The sequence below is a fragment of the Dendroctonus ponderosae genome, unplaced genomic scaffold, assembly GCF_020466585.1.
Source record: "Dendroctonus ponderosae isolate FM_Combo_2020 unplaced genomic scaffold, Dpon_F_20191213v2 Dpon_F_20191213_2, whole genome shotgun sequence".
Classification (NCBI taxonomy): domain Eukaryota; kingdom Metazoa; phylum Arthropoda; class Insecta; order Coleoptera; family Curculionidae; genus Dendroctonus; species Dendroctonus ponderosae.
The window spans coordinates 13676873-13696077 of NW_026018165.1; the positions used below are offsets into that span (position 1 = coordinate 13676873).

Here is a 19205-nt window from a genome sequence, read left to right on the forward strand (position 1 = left end):
GGTCTTTATGGACGACGTTTCAATTAAAGGAAAAAAGTTTGTTTTAACCGAAAGTTCACTATAACCGGGTTCATTATAAGCGGACTTTACTGTATGTTGAAAAAGTACCAATTTTAAGTACAAATATGTATGTTTTAGTATTTCCACTATTAATTTTAATATTCCAATAAGCAATTTCATGCCGAAACCGGACTCCAACATATTAGTTCTCATAAAGCAGACATGTAAGTACCTACTTTGGACAGTGTTAACGTTGAACGGTTTATAAAAGTTCGAAATATCCACTAAGGGAAACTTCAAGTCCACAACTAACTTCTCTTTTGAACTTTAAAGCCCAACGGTTATGAGCAAAATTTTTGGACTTCAAAAATGGAAATGCTGTGAGCTCATAAACACCTTGCAACTGAATGATTTTTGCCACATTAATTAACTTTTGTTGAATCTTTTAATGCTCATGGCTAGTATTTTTGCTTTTCTGGCCAAAAAGCTTGGTTATACAGAAAAAACACAATGCCCCTGTTCGCTCATAACTGAAAAAATGTGGGTTTACCATAAATACAACTTACATTAATGAATTCTACATGCATTGAAAATGTTTTCATATAAACTCACAAAAGTAACAGAGCTTTTCCAAAATTTTACTCATAAAAACTGAGGCTTAAACATTGATATCACTTCCCGGATATTGTTTTTGCAAGCAACGGACTTCTTTTCATGAAGCAATATATCAAATGTGTTTACCGATTATCCCCTTATTTTAAGTATGAAGAAGAATGAGGTTTTGAAATAGATAATGTATTCTGTACTACATTTACTGATCGAAAACTATTCAATAAGAAAAATTGAAGTGTTCCTTAGAGAAATAAAAGCGAGTATGTAAATTTGGCACTTTACGTATAGGTAGGTAAATACGAAATGCTTTGAAAGAATATCGGCGCCAGCTGAACAAGGAAACTTCTTTTGGGAAAGAAATTTTTTTAGCCAAGGAGACACTAATGAATCCTCTAGAATATTTTTGTCAAGGAGAACTGTTGGCACTTAAAACCACCAAATGCGTAACGATTATACGTACTTGTGTGCTGTCTGTGATTAAATTAATGAAACAGCAGATAACAAGCTGAGCAAATCTGTAATCGTCTTAAATATGTCGAGATCATGTAAATATCACATTGGGAAATATTTCGTGCGTACTCAAAATTTACCCAACTGGGCCCAAGCACATTTTTGATCATTGATATCGAGCAGACTGAATATCCATCGGACAAACAAGTCATTTAAAAACAAAACACACGTTCAGCAGTGTTTTACATGTAAAGCAAGCAACTAGATAGAGGCGAACATTGTTTTTAGTTCTAAAGAACATCGAGTCAAGAAAAATTTGAAAATGTAATTCTGGGAAACTTTCCATTGTTGATTTCAACCCAGTCATTCTTGTCTGGTTGAAAGATYGGGGCTACATTTTACGTGTATGCAGTTAGYAGTTAATCCATTTCCCATGAATTTGTYGTAAAAGTGRAACTGAGTCCACAAATTACCAATCGTGAAAAATKTTCTGTAAGTTTTCGAACTGATCAWTCAAAAATTTTAGGATTCAAAAACATACTGGAAAGTGTGTAGAAAATGCCCCAAAAATTTCGTCGCATAGGCAAAGGCGGGCAACGAATTCTATGGCTCAAATGCAACTCAAAAAAAAAACCACCCAAAACTAAAACTTCTTGAATTCAAGCSTTTTTTCAGAAAAYTGCCAACATTTCCCCATCCACGATTCAYTTTCTAAAAAGGCCATTTGTTTCTGTCTTGAATGATGTACAAATGTACCGGAAAACATACCGGAAAAARCGTACCGGAAAACATGAAATTTTGTCATAATCTTGAACCTAAGTGTTTGATATTCAAATTTCGCTTTCTGGGCCAAAACTATWCGAATTTCCTYACTCACGTTGTTACGACTGAATSGASTTTTCAATTCTSTATCCAACGATGCCAAAACGAATTCTGTGGCTCGAAYGGTTCTTGAGAAACTTCGAATAAAGGCCATTTAGTTCTCTTTGGAATGATGTAAAAACGAGCGTTCTTGCTCATTTTCTTCCGAGAAACATGCAAAACGGGACGGAAAACATGAAATTTTGCAATATTCTTGCCCACCCTTACACAAAACGACGATCATTTTTCTAATTTCATAGATAACAGATGACTGTATTTTTTCTACATACCCCCCTGACTTTAAAGCTGGATCCGCCCCTGCGCATAGGGGCCTTTGAAAGATCTCCAGACATGGTTTCCAATATCTTCCACTCTTTTAGCCCTTAAACCATAAAAATTTATATTCTTGGACAAAGAACAAGGATTCTTGGAATTATATGAAAAAAACTCGCGGAAAGATCTCGCAAACAAGAAAGTTTCAGAGTTTCAAAGCTGAATTCAAGACGAGGTTCAGGCCTGTGGCCTCTTCAAGAGGCATTTTTTCGAGTATGGTTGCAAGAACTTTTAAAACTATTTTCTGAATCACCTCCCAAAACATTTCGGCGTTATTTCCTATACTCCCACTGAAACCACGGTTTAAGAACGCGACCCTAAATTATGTTACCTGAAAAACGAAACGTGACCCACATAGAACACCAATTGAATACCCACCTTTCCTTCAGCAAGCCAAGATGATGGCAGCCGCTGGGTGGATATGATAATTCTTTGATAAAATACATATAAAATGTAGGTTCTGGCACAATTGAAATGCTGAATATCACATGTACTTGCCGCTCAGCCTCTCCTTACTCTACATGACCCGATCAATCGCTTCCATGTTCCGACCTGACATGTTATTTACAATAAAAACACTACATCGAACAAATTAAAATAAAAATAGAAAACAGTCGCCATTTTCAGGTCGGGTAGTCGTTGTTGTACGAGACCTCGCGGTCCAGATGAGAGAGACGAAATATAAAGGAACGCTATAGAGCGGTACACGAAATCGTCCGCACTTAGATGCCGCGTTCCGTTCAGGTCGCCTACGTCTGCTATGTGAGGCCGGTTTTTTCGTTGCAACGTAGCGCGATTCTATCGTCGGAAATAGTTGCTGTGTTGCCGCGCCGCTCAAATGTATGTATCTGGGATATTTCAGCCAGCTATTGCTCAGTTTAATTGCTGCAGTTCGAACAGCTACTACAGGCTTAGCAAGTACTGGCTGGAGTGCGAGAGTTTCTTGAAGCTTTGTTTGTAAGCAGATGGAGATTTTTTCGAAAAAGGATGCTTTTTAGTAAAAGCGGGAATTAAGTCCAGTTCGAGGTCTAAAATCGAAAATATTTCAAGATGAAAAAAATTTCAAAATCCTGATAATGCAGAGGAAAATCTGCGAAACGCGATTTGCAAAATGTTTACTATTAAAACTTTTGAGATTTTTGCCTCAAACTTAACTGACTTAAAAATAACTGGAAAACTGTGGCAAATGCGAATAAACGCCAAGAGACAAGAACGTTCCCAAATTGAAAAAGGCATCGAAAACCGTCGGAAATAGTAAAGGTTTTTCACCCAGCCTTAAACGAAAGAGAAATTATTGAGTGCAAATTTTTGGATACCGATATTTTTGGCTAATCCAAGTAAAACATCGAAAAACTATCTATCTGCACGAAAAACGATATCGAATGTCGAGTTCTAGGATAGCTGTTTTGTAAGTGCGGCAACAGCGCATTTGGCAATCGAGGAGCAGCGTAGAATGGCGATTTGGCCCCGCGTCACCAGTTCGTTGAGTGAACAGACCCTACTGAAGTGAAAAAAGGCACCCGAAACGGGGGCAAAAAGTGCAAAAATTATTGGAAACATTTCAGGTTTTTAGTGCGAGTACGACGAAAAATCAGTGCCGGGGAAAATCTGTGATGTGAGGTGCAAAATCAGTGTGGTGGCTATCGAGGGCAACCCGGAGGGAAGTGCGACAAGATGAGAGCGAAAAGGCTGTGGTTTTGTGTGAAATAGTGTTTTTAGTGCGCCAACAAACAACGTTTCCTCAATGTGGAGTTTAGGGCACGATGGTCAGAGAGACTAGACACTTGTGGGTAGGAAATTTACCCGAGAATATAAGAGAAGATCGCATAAGGGAACACTTCAAAAGGTAACTATCACCAGCCACTCAATGTTGAACAAACGGCGGCAACGTTTTGCCCTTTGTAAACGTTCTATAGTGTTGAATGCATACAAACTTGTCCATGTTTCTTAAGTGAATACTCCTGTACTTGTACAATATGGGTAAGTATTCGCAAACCGATTGGATGCATATGGAGCTGTCCAGGGGGCCCGAAATTCCCGCCCTTTGAGCATATGTCAATAGCACCTAATCTTACAACTATGGAACATTGATACAATTATCTCAGTTGTCAAACGATGAAAATAATAAACTAGATAAATCTGATGAAATTATTTTGCTAATTCCTCAGGACTCCCAACGCAAAAGTTTCATCATATAAACAACGTGAAACTTGCCTTGGTTATATTTTCACGCCACTCGAACTCCCTATTGACCATAAAACTGCCGCTTTTTGTATCCAAATTGGCGTAGTTGAACACAGAAAACCTCCCAATTATTAAATGCGCATTTTATTCTCCAAATAGTCCAGTCCACACTGCTAGTCGGCTGTTAAGATGGCTGCGCCAGGTTGTCAGACGGAAAATCGCGTTTTTTTCGTTAAAATCGCACTACACAGCAGGAAAATGGCACAAAAACGTCCAGCAAAACTTCTATTTCCAGAAAATCGACTTTTTTCTACCCGGAAGTCGAAAAGGTATGAAAATTTTCGAAATATTGACGGAGCAAATGGCAGGCACTATTTTCCATCCACCAGTAAACAATGGACTGTAACGAAATGGCAGGGTTATTGACGTGTTTGTGAAAGTTTGCAACCAGATAAACAAGGCAAAACACGAATTTTTTGCTTCCAATGGGCGTTTTTTCAGCTTTTCCTGTTATTAAAGAAACACTCGGTATATCAAACGCAGTTTTACAGTTTAGTATAATGTATACTTCATAGGTAAACTGAATGAAATATTGAAAGTGTGTATAATTCCCCATTTAAGTATTTGCTTCACCTCAAAATGTCGAGGTTAAAATAATAAATTCAAATACAGACTGTTTACTGTTCCATATAATGATGAATGCAAAAATCCTTAATTTATATGAAGGTACATGAACGCCAGCAAACACCTAATCTTTGTAGTAGGTAACACTCGGTAACTTGAACGAAAAATTCCATTTTTCATTTAGATTCTGAATAGTTTGTTTCGAGTTTTCCCCAACTTTTAAGTACTTAATTATATGGTTACCTTAGCCAGTTTTGCTGGGTAAAAAAGCTGACTTAAATCACTTAATGTCCAAGGCCTAAATTCTAATGGCCAATAAATAATTCCTTAAAAAAATCAGGCATTAACAGGAAAATTTCTAGCATTCCAAAATGTCCTTTTTTTAAATTATTGTTATTATTTATTGAGGATTTATACAGATTTATTGAGAACAAAGTTGATAGAAATCTAACTGCAAATAGCTTTATTACTAAAATAGACGTTTATACATACGTAGACGTAAATGTTAGTAGTCAACTTACCGAAACTGTGAGAGGTTGCTTAAAACATAAATTTGGATCAATAATTCATATTAAGTTAAGTTATACTTTTGGGATGTTGATATTTTAAAACATTTTTTTTATAATGTTTGTTTATCTTTGAATTCTTTGTTTGTCTGCAGTCAAAATTCCGATTAGACTCTTATTAGAATTTCTCATATTCAATCTTTGTTGCCTTATTATGTAGAGAAGAAATGGGAAATATTTTAAAAGTAATTAACTTTGGCATTCCAAACCCTGCCAAAAAAAGTAAAAATTAGAGTTTTAGTAAGTACAGTTTCAATGGCGAGTTTCCATTATATCGAGCAGACAAAACAACAGTATTTTTTGCAAAAGTGGCATTGTTTTCACGATATTAAAGAGTGAAGAGAATTGAAACAGAAAATTGAAAAAGTACACATGAAAAATGTGAATGTTATAAATGGTTTTAACAAACAAATTCGCAATTTCTCACTTTTCACACTATAAGTGCGCAGTTTGCTGAAATAAAAGTAGAATTTTATAACACAAGCTTGTATTTGCACTATCAGCAAGTGATACATTAAATTGAAAACAAGAAGCAAATATGACGCACTAAACATTATACAGGGATTTTCAGAAGAAATGCTTATATGAATATAGACCCACAGATATTTTTTTAATACCTTGAAAAACGGGTTTTTGTAAATAAGTTCAGTATTTCTTCGTCCAAACTGTTGATATTTCGCCGTGGTATTTTCAGTACTAACGGGCTAATTTTGCGCTAAATAAGCTAAAATTATTAATCCCTGTGACGCCCCGGAGAACTACATGGTCGATATTTTAGACTACTAGAGAACAATGGGCGCTACAGATTTTGATGATTTTTTGTACTCTGCCGGATTAAGCAACTTCCAGTACATCTTTTTAGACTCAAAGTTTTTTCGTAATTCGCTTGGTTTATTAGATAAAAAATAAAAACCACTGCGTTCCATGTTCCTGAGGCAACACGTTTATCAATTGACTTTCCGCACAGATTAAAACTGTTCTTGATAAAACAAATACATGTAAAAACTATTAGATAAATTGATTATTTAACGCCCTGTGTTTAAACAGAAATAATTTCCGAACCTTTACTCATACAGATCAGTTTGGCTGCGGACCTAGATAACACCCTGTATACATTTGTGGAAAATTGAACCAAAGAAGCAACAAAAGCTTGCGTTACAATGAGAACAAACACCAGTAAAAATTTASATCAATCACATATCAATCAYAGGTTTTTTWAGGAAAAAATTACGCAAKAAKATTCGAAAATGCGTTTTTTTTTGTTAGAATCGTTTCTGATAATTGAAGAAAACTGAACTCATAATTAAATGAACAAAGTMCAAACAGGATTCTAAAACTCAGGACAGTACAWATGATTTTWAAATGAAACAAGTCAGACGACTGGAAAAGTCGACCGTTTTCATGCACCTGCACGGGAAATTTAAAATAACTCGAAAAATATCAACTTTTTCTAAAWTTGTCAGGACACACATTTTTACTTTAAAACTAGGCAGTTTCAGAATAAACATCTGAGAATGCCGACAAGTTGCCCTAATAAAAGATTCAACCTGTTATAGTGCAAGCTTTCCAAAATGAGTTGGTTTACACGCATGGTTGATGACACTCGTAATATTTTTGGTTGTGGAATATGCTCTTACAGTCAACTCTAAGAAGGTTCTAAGCGGGTTATGAAGAATTTTCTTCAAATAAGGACTGATTTTGCATTCAATCTTGTTAAGTAATAACCAATAGTCGAGGCACGTTTTCTGAAGTTGACGAATTTTCCAAGACAAAAAGTGGCCGATTTATTCAAGCTGCGAAACCTTTCTTCAGTGTTGATTTATTGAGTAATAAATTGGTTCGCCATGGAAATTCTAACTTCTCCCATAGAAGTTCGATAGGTTTCCCCGCAAGGGATTGAGCAGGACGGTTCAAGTCTGACCATAAAACATGAACAAGTTGTTCAGCTGGAAGCATTTCATATGTCCGATAGTGTTCACATAGTTGAGAGTGTTATTGCTTATGAATTTCATAATATCTTTTGGAAAAGTTGCTTGATCTTTGGGGCACTGCCCACAACCAAAAGCAGATTGTACCGAACTCGTAACACAATCAATGTGGTAATCATACAGGAACACACCTTGGCTTAGATGATAACCACGTAACTGTGAGTACCAACCGTAAATAAAAAACGGCAGGTGTCGCAATACCACACTGTTCGAAATGAAAATAGAAACGAACGTTGCAAAATTTCAACGTGTATATTCTCCGCTCCTCGTCAGGTGCATTCACCTCTCCAATGGGGAAAAGTCGTCCATGGAAAAACATCATCAAAAACAACAGAACAATACGCTGCTGCTTCTGCTAGGCCAAGATAACTTACGTATTCATATGTAGCTCTTTACTAGTGCCAGCACTCGATTGGCTTCATCTCTCCTCTTGCATTGTATTTTAATTTGGCTTTGTTCTGTTTTTATCGGACGTTTCCCATGTACATTGTTGAAATATGTAATGCAATTTTTTGTTAACAAATAATAACACCTGGTGGTTTATTCGCTTCGTGTTAATGTTTCTTGTTAAACGCTGATGGCACCAAGAATCCTACCATTTTCTTGTAGGTAAAAACTCGGGAATTTTATACCTACAGTTCAAGGATCGCATGCCCTTTGTGTTCGATTTTGAGAAGAGAGTCTGTAAGATCAATGAGAGTTGCTTCGAAAAGCTGAAAATTTACGATTACAACTGCAAACTGTTCGTCTACTCGTATACCTGTATCAAGTCTCGACATCCAAACAATCGCCCAATATGGATGTGAAAACCGCACCGTCTTGTACGAGGTGTTACGGTTATCTGCCATTTCTTTGGATGGGCTAGACAATTTTTCTTGGATTTCCAGGTATGAGTGTGCCTCTAAGAAAGGGACGCTGGATACGGCTTTATTGACGAAGCGCGTTTAAACAGAAACACTGTACTTTTTGAAATTTTATTCGATTAGTAAATTTCAGAAACAATTTGCTGGCAAATCTCCAGCTCAATAGGAAAATGAATGCAAACAGAGAAATTTTCTAATGTAACGAAAGGTTAATTCCTGTCCTGTGTACTCGTAAGCATTTTCTTCTGGTTTAGTTTTAGACATTTTCGTGTGGAAAAAGTGTCGAAATAGCCAAAGTTTCTCATTTGATTGCGGAGAAGACGGCGTTGTAATTTTTGTGCGGGTTTAAATATGGTAATTTGCAATTCAACTAAGTTTGTGCTCGAGTTTTAGACGCTTCTTCTGTTCAAATGCGACCCGAAATTTCATTTCAAAGTATTTTTTTTTAATTGTCCAATTATCCTCTGGTCTTAAAATCCACAATATTCGTTGCTTTTTAATACCGGCTTTTGTAGTTGATATTCCAAAGTGGATTTCTGCGTCAAATTTGCAATTTTTCCTTAGTAGTGAAAGAAACACAAATTGAATTTCTGTTGAACTCTTAAGCACTAAAAATTTAATTATTGCGACGTTTTTTGTAATTCTACACTCTGATTCGGCGTTTTTCTGGCTTCCGATTTTTTACGAACATTTTCTGATAGAATTACCAAAAAAACTGGAACTTTTCGGATAAAGCTATTGGGGCTTAACTTAAGAATTATAGAATATATTTGATCGAGAAAATGCGTATTTTGTCGCAGAAAACACTAAAGGAACTTTTAGTTTTGTACTTAGTTGTTTTTAATTTGAATAATTTGACTTCAATGTTTCTCTATAATTTTGCCGCAAGAATGTCAACCACTCAAAAACAGCCAAAAAATCTTGGCTTTCGCGGTTATCGCTTGAAATTGGTGAGTTTTTCATGATTTTAGGCTGTGGTGGAAAATATTATTTTCGTGAGAAAAATTGGAAATGCTTGAAAAACGCAGTGAAGGTTTTCTATCCAATATAATGGAGAATCGCCATCTAAGTGGATTTTATGTGATCAATTGTCGACAAAATTTGCGAATTTTTCTGAGCAGTGCAAGAAATACAAACGCAATTTCTGTTCAGCTCTTACGCGCACAAATTTTATTGTTATGAAGCTTTTTGTATTTCAACATTCTGATCGGCGTTTTGACTGCAAACGTAAAGATAAATTCTCAATTGACCTTTGAAGTGCGAAGTCGTTTTTTTCCGAACTTGTCTTTCTAGATGGCCTATTTTATCGAGAAAATGTGTATTTTGTGGAAGAAATGAAGCCATTTTCGGCACATAACAAATTCGATTGCGTCCAAAAACACAAAAAAGTGTTAGTGAAAATAATTTTCAATAAACGAGGAAAATGTCCTCATTCACCGTTACAAGACGATAAAATAATTAAAACATTCATATTTACTGGATAACTTTTCAATGAATCAGATATTAAAAAACGCAAAATTCTTCAGTACTTCTTCAATTGCTTCAGTTTTATCAAATTGACTCTTCTATGTCCAAAAAACCGCACTAGTTTGAATTCGAGACCATTTAACTCCTGATTTCTTATACATTAACAACAAATGCCGTTTTGTCCCGTTGCTTCATCTGTATATTTTTAGCTGGAATAAAAGCCTCTTTAGAGGCGTTTTTAAAGCTAATATTTATTCCAAATAAACAACGTATTGTCCAAAGTGTGGAGCGTAGAAACGCTCCTACATCCTAAACCAAGCGTGGATGAACTATCGGGAGAACAGAGCGCACCTAAATGGACGCAATAGGATCTGCATTAACCCCTGTTTTCTGAACCCCATTCCATCCCTAGTTTACGCTTTGTCCGGGGGTTGAAAACGATATAAAAATCTATGATGGAATGGCTACGTCGATATACTATGGGGCCTAAAAACATAGGCCTGCGTAGCACACAACACCACATTTTACTGATGCGTTTTCTGCGTTGTAGGGAGTGGAGTGGTTGAGGGTTTGTTATGGGACGGGGCTCTTTCGCTATCGCCAAACCTCTATTACGGATACGAAACGTTTCTCATTTGAACAGAGAACTAATTATTTGGTCCTTCGCAGCTCCGGAAAATGGGTGAGAATGTTGATTTTTCTAGGGAAGTCGACTAAAGTGGCTTCCTTTGTTTTTATTGCAACTTCTTCACTGGTTTTCTTTAAATTGCGATGTTTTCGGATGTTTCGAGCTTTCTTCGGTGAATCGCTTAAATGCTAAGAAATTGTCTAAAAAAAATTAGGTATTCAACGGCGGAAGAAAAGTATGCCTAGTGCCAAAGTTTGGTTCAAAGGGCGGACATCTTCCACTGTTTTTCTGCATGAGGAACTAGAAAATAAATTTACTTGCAAAACATTCCAGTTCATTTTCCTTTTTGTTCATTTCATCGATTTCTGTTTTCGTTAACCACACATCCATTAAGAATGCTAATTTAATGGAAGCTTAAGCTATATTCTATGTACGGAATAATGCGTGTGTATAATTCAATTAAGTTTAAATGCATCACTCTAAATACCAAGAACTGTAATTAACCACTGGGTGCAAACAATACTGTACATGCAACGAATTATACAACAGGAAGCAAGGTGTAACTCAAACGGGTAGTTAACAAGGTCTAAAGGGTGGAATAATTGATAATACATTGTTGCATTGTAAAAGTTTAATAAATAATCAGCCTAAGAAATTAAAGTAAGTAATGTACGTTTATAAACGTTTGGAACTGGTGAGCTTTGCAAGATTTTTAGGCGTCGTGGATTTTTTTCCTGACGTTTCGCAAGCACGAGCGGGTTGCATCTTCAGGGAAAATGCGGAAGTCCACGATTACAATGAAAAAAGCCAACGACAGAAAACCGTTCGATTTTTCATGCAAAAGTAAGCGACAAATGTTCAAGAATCAAAAGGACAGTTGTTCATTTATCATAATTTTATACAACTTGTTTAAAAATCTATACACAAACCCCCAGATATAAAAATATACCGATTAAAAAGTACTTAAGTAATAACAAACGTTATTTTAATGGTTTTAATTGAGGTTTAAAGCACGTTTTATATCATTTTCTGATCAAGTTTTATTGCTTAATTCAGTTATTCATTATAACAGTTACTAAAATACTGAGGGTTTTGCCGTTTTTTACGTCTGGTTTATTGAAAAATTATCCCCAAAATGTGAATGTTTTCCTGATTACTTTATCGCCCTGTAAAGGTTAATGTGGAGATTTTCTTCATTTATTGACTGTTTTCACTTACGCTTTCGTTACTGCGTTTTTAGATGCAATCGAATCAGTTTTATGCCGAAAATTACTTCATTTTGCAGTTTCAGTAAAATGCACATTTTCCTGATAAAATTTACCATCTTCTTTCACGATTTCAAAGAAAAAGTGTTGATTTTAAGAGGAAGGAATTTAAAAAAATAACTATCTTTGAAATAAGACTGGAAAGTCGCGTCAAGTAAAATGAAAATGAAACGTACATATTCCAATTAAATAGATTTTTCAGGCTGCCGTTTTAACGCTTGGATGGCGATTTTCCATTGCATTGGAGAAGAAAATCTTCATTTTTTTGGGCTCTTACTCTTTTGGGGAAAATCATCTTTTCCATGCCCGCTTCAAAACCCCGAAAAACTCATCACGTACAATCAATTTTGGTGAAATCCTTCACATGATTTAGTGCGTTTATTTGTTATTGCACGTTGATAATCTTTACTGAAGTAACAGCAAGGAAAACCGTTTGAAGCTCGGAGAATAGCGTATCTGCCTACTTGAAACTCGCAGATGAAAGACATTGTCCACATTAATTTGAATAATTTATTGAAACAGGATTTTAAAAATAAACAACATACTGGTGGCGGACATCCACGTATCTCCTTGTTTAAGTATTCAGCTACAACGGTATTTTTTTCGTATTTTTGTGTGTTTGTTCTGCACATGGCCGGTGGCAAATTATTACCTACCAGGAACTCTCTTTGTTTCTGTTCGATTACATTTTCGTTTGTCTAGGATGGTTGTTTCAACCATCGTAAATCCTGAAGCTTCGTGTGTAATTGCTATAATCGAGGCGCCATTATTTCTCTCTTCGTTTATAGATATTAAATGCGCTTAATTGTCTTTTGGCAGCTGGTTTTTAGAAACCAGAACTTCAACGGCCGCTTCGTTAATTCCCTTCTTCCTGGGCGACGTATTTCTAACATGGAACCACTTATTATGGTATTGACTATCTACTTGCAGTATTTAGCCACTCGAAGTCACGAAACCCGACAACTCACATCCTGTTTAGGAACCTGTTTCTATCGTCTGTGATTGCTTTTCGAATATTTTTTTTCGTTACTCGCATCTTTAAGGCAGGATTTATTTCTCATCTGTATTGGTATTTTCAAGGCAGGTCTGACAGTCATGTTTTATTTCGGAATCGTTGGCATCTTCTGGGTGTTATGCTGTCTATCCGAACCAACAACTTTGTATACTTAGTGTTTTTTATATTATTATTATTAATATAAATTCCGGTTATATATGGGCGCCTTTGCTACCTACAAGTCAACGTCGCAGCCATGTGTTTAAAATTGCAAATATATTCCGGTGAACAATGACATGCCATTAGTAAAGTGGGTTAAACTTGAACATATGATAAATTTGTACATGCATAAATTGTTCGAAATGGCGTCTGTACGTTCGCCTCTTATGTGCTGGTTAGTAGGTGTCTCAATAAATAATCCTTTGCTCTGTCTAGCTGTTACTTTATCTATGTTTTTATTACGGTTCAGGCAATTGTAAAAGCTCATTTCTGTTACATTCTCCCTCAATCGATTGCCTAGACCTTTTGGAAGTTAAACTTTGAATCATCGCATCGACCTTTTGCTTACCAATCCATTCAATTAACTAGGAAAAAGTCCGATTGCTTCCCTTTCCAATGCTAATTTATTTAAAATGCCATCGCTCATTGTTAACCGGTTTTCCATTTGTCTGATTAGAGTATGGAGTATTCATGCTAAAAGACAATTTAAACCTGCTTGATGCCGTGGAAATCGTGGCTTTGTCTATCCGTGCCATATCACGTTAAACTCATTCTCCTCACCTGCTTGTGTATACTTTTTTTTTCGGCTATGACCAGGTACTGCTGGTACGTGTGCTTTTACTTGTTCCAAATGCTAGATTAGGTGTTTCTGCTTTATTTCCTGTTTTTCGTAGTCACGATCGGACTGATTTGATCAGAAACCGGCTCTTATGGGACGGTTCTCCTAGAAAACATAGGAATGTTCCGAATAGTTCAAAGTCTGCAGTCAATAATGCTTTCACTAATTTCATTGATTTTTTTACGAATTTTCCATATGTCCATATTTCAGTAACTGCTGGAAATTTTGCGACACTCTTCAGAGCCTTTTCGATAAACCGTCTTGAGCACCATCTGCTACCATTTAGGTTTCATCGGGAATTTTTAACCTCTCAAGAGGTAGGAGGCAAAATGTCCACTTTAGGGCGTCCGTGAGTTTAGAACAATCAGTCGTTAGGATCTTTTGGATAGATTTTATCGAGAACTTTTTTTTGCTAATGAGGCTTTATCAGAAATTTCCAACCTCGAAACAGATAAACCCATTTTTCGTCAATTATTGGGAATTTTCACTTATATCTCGAAATGTACAGGAAAAATTGAAATCTTCTTTAGAGCCTTTTGGATACAGCATATGAAGCTCTATGTGCCCTAATTACTGTTTCTTCAAAAAATGTTATCATTCAAACGTTGGAGGCAGAAGTATTATTTTTTGCGTGTGTTCAAGTTTTCAAAAACGTTTTTTGAAGGCCTAAGAAACATTTTGATAGAGCGTTTCAAAATGTATACTTTTCTCCTGTGAGTCATTTTGGGCGAATTTTGAACAGTTTTACTTATATCTCGGAAACGAGTGACAAGTTTAAAATAATCAATAGTGTTTTTTGATAGAGCAGGTGAGCTCTATGTTCCCAAATTAGTTTTTATTCGAAATTGTTTACCGTTTCCAGGTTAGAGACAAAAGTATAATTTTTTTTTCAGATGTTCATTTTTAAGCGGTTCTACCTTGAAAACGGTTTAAAATATTTGAAAAGTCTTGAGAAGCATTTTGATAGAGCTTTTCAAAATGTATGCTTTTCTCCTGTGACTACGCCTAGCGAAATTTTTTACCTCCAAAGGGAGGGGGTAGACCCATTTTTTGCGAATTTTTACATTTTTACTTATACCTAGGAAACGACTGGAAATATTGAAATAATCAATAGTGTTTTTTGGATAGAGCATGTGAAGCTTGATGTTCGCTAGTTAGTGTTTATTCGAAATTGTTTATCGTTTCCAGGTTAAGGGCAAAAGTATGATTTTTTATGCGTATGTTCAAGTTTAAGCGGTTCTATATTGAAAACTTAAAAAAATATTTAAAAGTCTGAAGGATCAGTTTGATAGAGCGGTTTGAAATTCAAATTTTCCTGCCTTAATTAGATTTGATTAGAACTGATTTTCGTCGAATTATGGAACATTTTCACTTATATGTCGAAAGGGACTGAAAATATAGAAAACATCATTAGTAAACTTTTGCTCAAGAATTTTAAGTGATATGCTCCTAAATTGAAGTTTGCATAAAAAATTTGTTATCGTTTCAAAGTTAGAAGGAAAAATATCCATTTCTGTGTATGTTCACGTTTAAGCGGCTATAGCTTGAAAACGATTTAAAATATCAAAAAACTCTTAAGAGCGATTTTAATAGAGCGCTTTGCCACGTATTTTGTTCTCCTCAAGCATCAAGCTAAATTTGTAACCGTCACTAATTTTTAGTGAATTATTGAACATTTTCGGTTATATCATGTTTTTTCTTACTTTATCCTTACAAATATTTTTATGTTTTCTATTTAATACAAAATGTTTGCAAATTTTAATAGTTTACTTCGATTATTTCAGCAGTTTTAGTGAGATTACATAGTGATCTGATTGGCCAGTCTATAGAATATAGAAAGCAAGTTAAAGCCAAAAAAATTGGCGAAAAACTGTGAACTGAAACTAACGAAAAACGTCTTCTAGCCATCTATATGGGTGCTGAACCATTTGACTCAACTTCAAAATGTGTACCCATTAACTATAGAAAAATTCCGGTTAATAGAAATTTTAATTATCTCCAATTCCGAGCGCTAATGGTGGACGCTAAGGGCCGGTTTTAATGGGCAACCCACATTTACTCATTATTGGGCTCAATTTGGGAAATGCCTCAATTCGGAAACCCGTCCAATTTAATTTTAATTGCCCTTTATGTACCCTATTTGAGGCAGTTCCCGTCTTATTAAGGCTTTGTGTGAATAAAGACAAAGCCTTCAAGTTGCACATCTGTTGGTAAAATTGAAGTTTTCTATTCAGTTTAACTGAAGTACAATTTTTGGGCTAAGAAAAAATTTAATTAAAAATGCTTTTACTCTTCAAGCAACTCTCTTCATGAAACATGTGCTATTAATCCATCAAATAATTTAATAATATTCCCATGAAACGAGCATATCTTCTAGTCTGTCTGACCTGCACCAGGCCGCTTGTAAATCCAATATCCCGCCAGATGTTGCCGCTTCTTCCACGAAACGGTCTCTTTCGTTCTCTAAGTTAACTGTGTTCAATTTGCCGAACATTCTTTTTCCATCCGCATAATGTCCCATTAATGTGCCCAAAACATGTTCAACTCTATTCAGGTCCTCGTGCAACGTTATTTCAGAACTCGCATCAATCCGGCAACGCAGCTCTCCCCCCACAACTGGAATAATAAATAAGTTTCCAATTCCGACCGGGTCACAAGCGGCAACGCGGTCGGCCTCGGTCACAGCCCGAATGGGCAACGTCGCATTGTTATGTAAGCAGCTGTGTCAGGTTGCGTGACGTCACCAATCCTATAAAATAACAAAAACTAACTGCTTCGCTCGCTACTACATGACTATGGTAGAAGTTCGAGAACGTTTATTTATCGTTGTTGGGTTTCGATGTAGTCGGAATAAAATGTGAGGGCTACTTTTCGTTTAGCAATCAATGGAATTTGACAATTTTTCTTGTGCAAATTGATCAAAAACTTGTTGTGGTTTACATAGTTTGTTTATATTTATTTCTAATTTAATTAGAGCGTCACATTTCTATAATTTTTTAACTATTGGTTTTTTCATCAAGTACGCGTTATGGGGGTTAAACAAAGTGATATGTTTTTTTTTATTTTATTTTCTGGTGTACAAATAATAAAACTTGCTAATGTCAATAGTATTAAAGTTAATCGAAAAATTGGCAAAATCAATCCTAAATCGTATCACTCAATAAATCAAATCGTAAAATCGTGTTAATCAATTGATAAAATATTGCTATATCCTAAAAATTGTTTAATTCAATTGTTTTGTGCTTTTTCGAAATAATTTTAATGTAGGTACCGATTTGTATTCCTTTCATTCGATTCATTTCCATCTTAAACGGCGAAAATTCAATTTGAATAATAGAACTACTTGCAAGAAAAGTGAAGCCCGCTATTCTATTAAGCTCAGCATGAGTTGATCCTGATGTTTTTTATTTTTCACATTTTCATATTGAAAACATGAAAATCTGTTAATTCTACGTTCAGAATTTATTATTAGTTATATTTAATATTTTTATTTATATGTTATAGTTATTGTATGATTTCCGTCACGCATCGAAAGAAAATTTCCGATAGAAAACTGCAAGTTTTCATGTTCATGTTTTCATAAAACCTGAACAATTGACGGAACAATTGACATTGACAATTGACGGAATCTTTTAAACGTTTCTGAGATATAGTGTTTACAACCTGGAAAACTCCAGAAATTTAGACATTTTTACTTCTAGTTGTTTAAGGCTAGAAATTTATGATGAAAACTCAATGATTTAAGTAAGCACAAGATTGGATATTTCGGACCGGTTCTGAGACATACCGCATTTTTATCTTTTGGTGCCCCGTAGTTTAGATATTTTTGCTTCAATCTGTAGAGGTTAGGAATTTCTGATCAAAACGAGGTATCGAAAAGGTCCTGATCAAAGATTGGAAATTTTAAACCGTTTCTGAGTATGGGGCGTTTTAACTTTGGGAGCCCCGTAATTTAAATATTTTTACCAAATTTCAAATTTCAAATTTTTTATGAAACCTAAATGATAAAAGATAGCTCTTGTTTTGAAAATATCCTAGTAAATGATGCGATATTTTGAACGGTTTTCGCGTTAGGACGGTTTTAAACATTCAAGCGGTTAGATAGGGGCAAACCCCTAAACCCATCTTAAATTTTTTCGCGTCAGAATTTAGCTCATCAAAAGGATCGGAAAGGTTCTTAGGGTGGATGCAACAGTTCCAGCCGCTTTCTTTTTGAATCGGACCATGTTTTTGGGGCAAAATTCTATGCTTTTTTATTGGTAGAAACACGTTGAAATAAAATAGTTCTATTCTTTGGTCAACTTTTTTTACCCAAAACGTTTTAAAACGTACCAAGACGTTTTAAATCTGCAACACGATAATAGTTCGGAAGCGAAGATTTTGTTGAACTATTATAATAGGAATTTTTCTCTGTTTTAACTGAATTGATTATCAAACCAGATTTTTTTCACTCAACTTTTCATCAAAATTCCTTCAAAATCCCCAATTATTTAAAAATCAAGTAGCAACACCAGGGGGTTAAATTAGAGCATCACCATATTCAGCCTCCTTTCCACTGATTTGATTTGCTCCTTTCGACCAGGAATTTTTCCCAAAAATACCAACCAATCGCGGGAGCTCGACGGTTTACCCAAAAGGCTGATTGCTTCTGTTGCACGCTTGGCAACAATCCGGTTTAGCCCATTAGCGAAATTCGACAACGTCGCTCCAACAACTTTCTAACCACCCGGGAATCGGGTCGTCCGAAACTTGTTCTATACAAAAGTTTCATTGCCCCCTTCTACCCCCCCGCCCCCTTATAGCGCCCTTATCAAGCAGTGCCGAAAGTTTGTGTTGTGCGGCCTCCCCACCCCGCTCACCCTCTTTCTCTCACCCCATCCTCATTTCTGGAGTAAAGCGCGTAGGAGGGCTTTGCAAAACAGGAATTGCCAGGGCCGCCGGGTAGTAGGGGGTGTAGAATAAGGCTTTACGGACAATGTTGCCGCTTTTACTTTAAATTAAAGGTGTATATAGATTCAGTTTAACATACGGGTTGTTGATAGCAAAATTCCTACTGCCGCATTTTCTTACGCTGTCTTAAAGAACATTTCTTATGCCGAATTTTCCCTGATTTATTGGCCAATAAATCGGGCTGATTATGCAAGGTCGCCAAATATGAGGGTAAAGCGTGGAAACTGCCCTTCGCAAAGTTGTACAATTTATTTAGAGCATGTGGGAAATTATTGGGGATTGTGAAAATTTTCAACATTTATATCCAGAGCGGTTAGTAACACTCAATTCTGCATACAAAAGTGTATTTTTACTAGACTTTTACACTCTTTGTCGCAGACAATGATAACAGTGCTTCTCGTGCTTAAGATTAAGCAGACATTTTTATTTTTCAACGTTCAGCTTGCAATTCGTCTACGGGTTGTCTATAAATAAAATACATTTATTACCAATAAATCAATTCAACATATATTTAGATTGATCCCGATAGGCTGTTAATTGCTATTCAACAATCTTAGAAAATGCTGTGCGCATAATAATTGT

The 19205-nt window shown here is 35.7% G+C and overlaps 1 protein-coding gene and 1 long non-coding RNA gene across 3 annotated transcripts in view; one reads left to right on the forward strand and one right to left on the reverse strand.

Moving 5' to 3' along the window:
* Positions 1-3105, reverse strand: part of LOC109544427 — a 31631-nt gene extending 28526 nt beyond the window's left edge. Inside the window, exon 1 of the long non-coding RNA XR_002172580.2 lies at positions 2635-3105. This is a non-coding gene — a long non-coding RNA (uncharacterized LOC109544427). The remainder of the gene's footprint in view (positions 1-2634) is intronic.
* A 59-nt stretch (positions 3106-3164) lies between these two features.
* The window catches only part of LOC109544418 (protein split ends), a gene marked incomplete in the record, with an annotated part of 94999 nt that continues 78958 nt past the window's right edge, over positions 3165-19205 (forward strand). For both annotated transcript variants that reach the window (XM_048664227.1, XM_019914558.2), the window contains 1 exon segment: positions 3165-4102. In XM_048664227.1, coding sequence (XP_048520184.1) covers positions 4020-4102 — 83 coding nt within the window.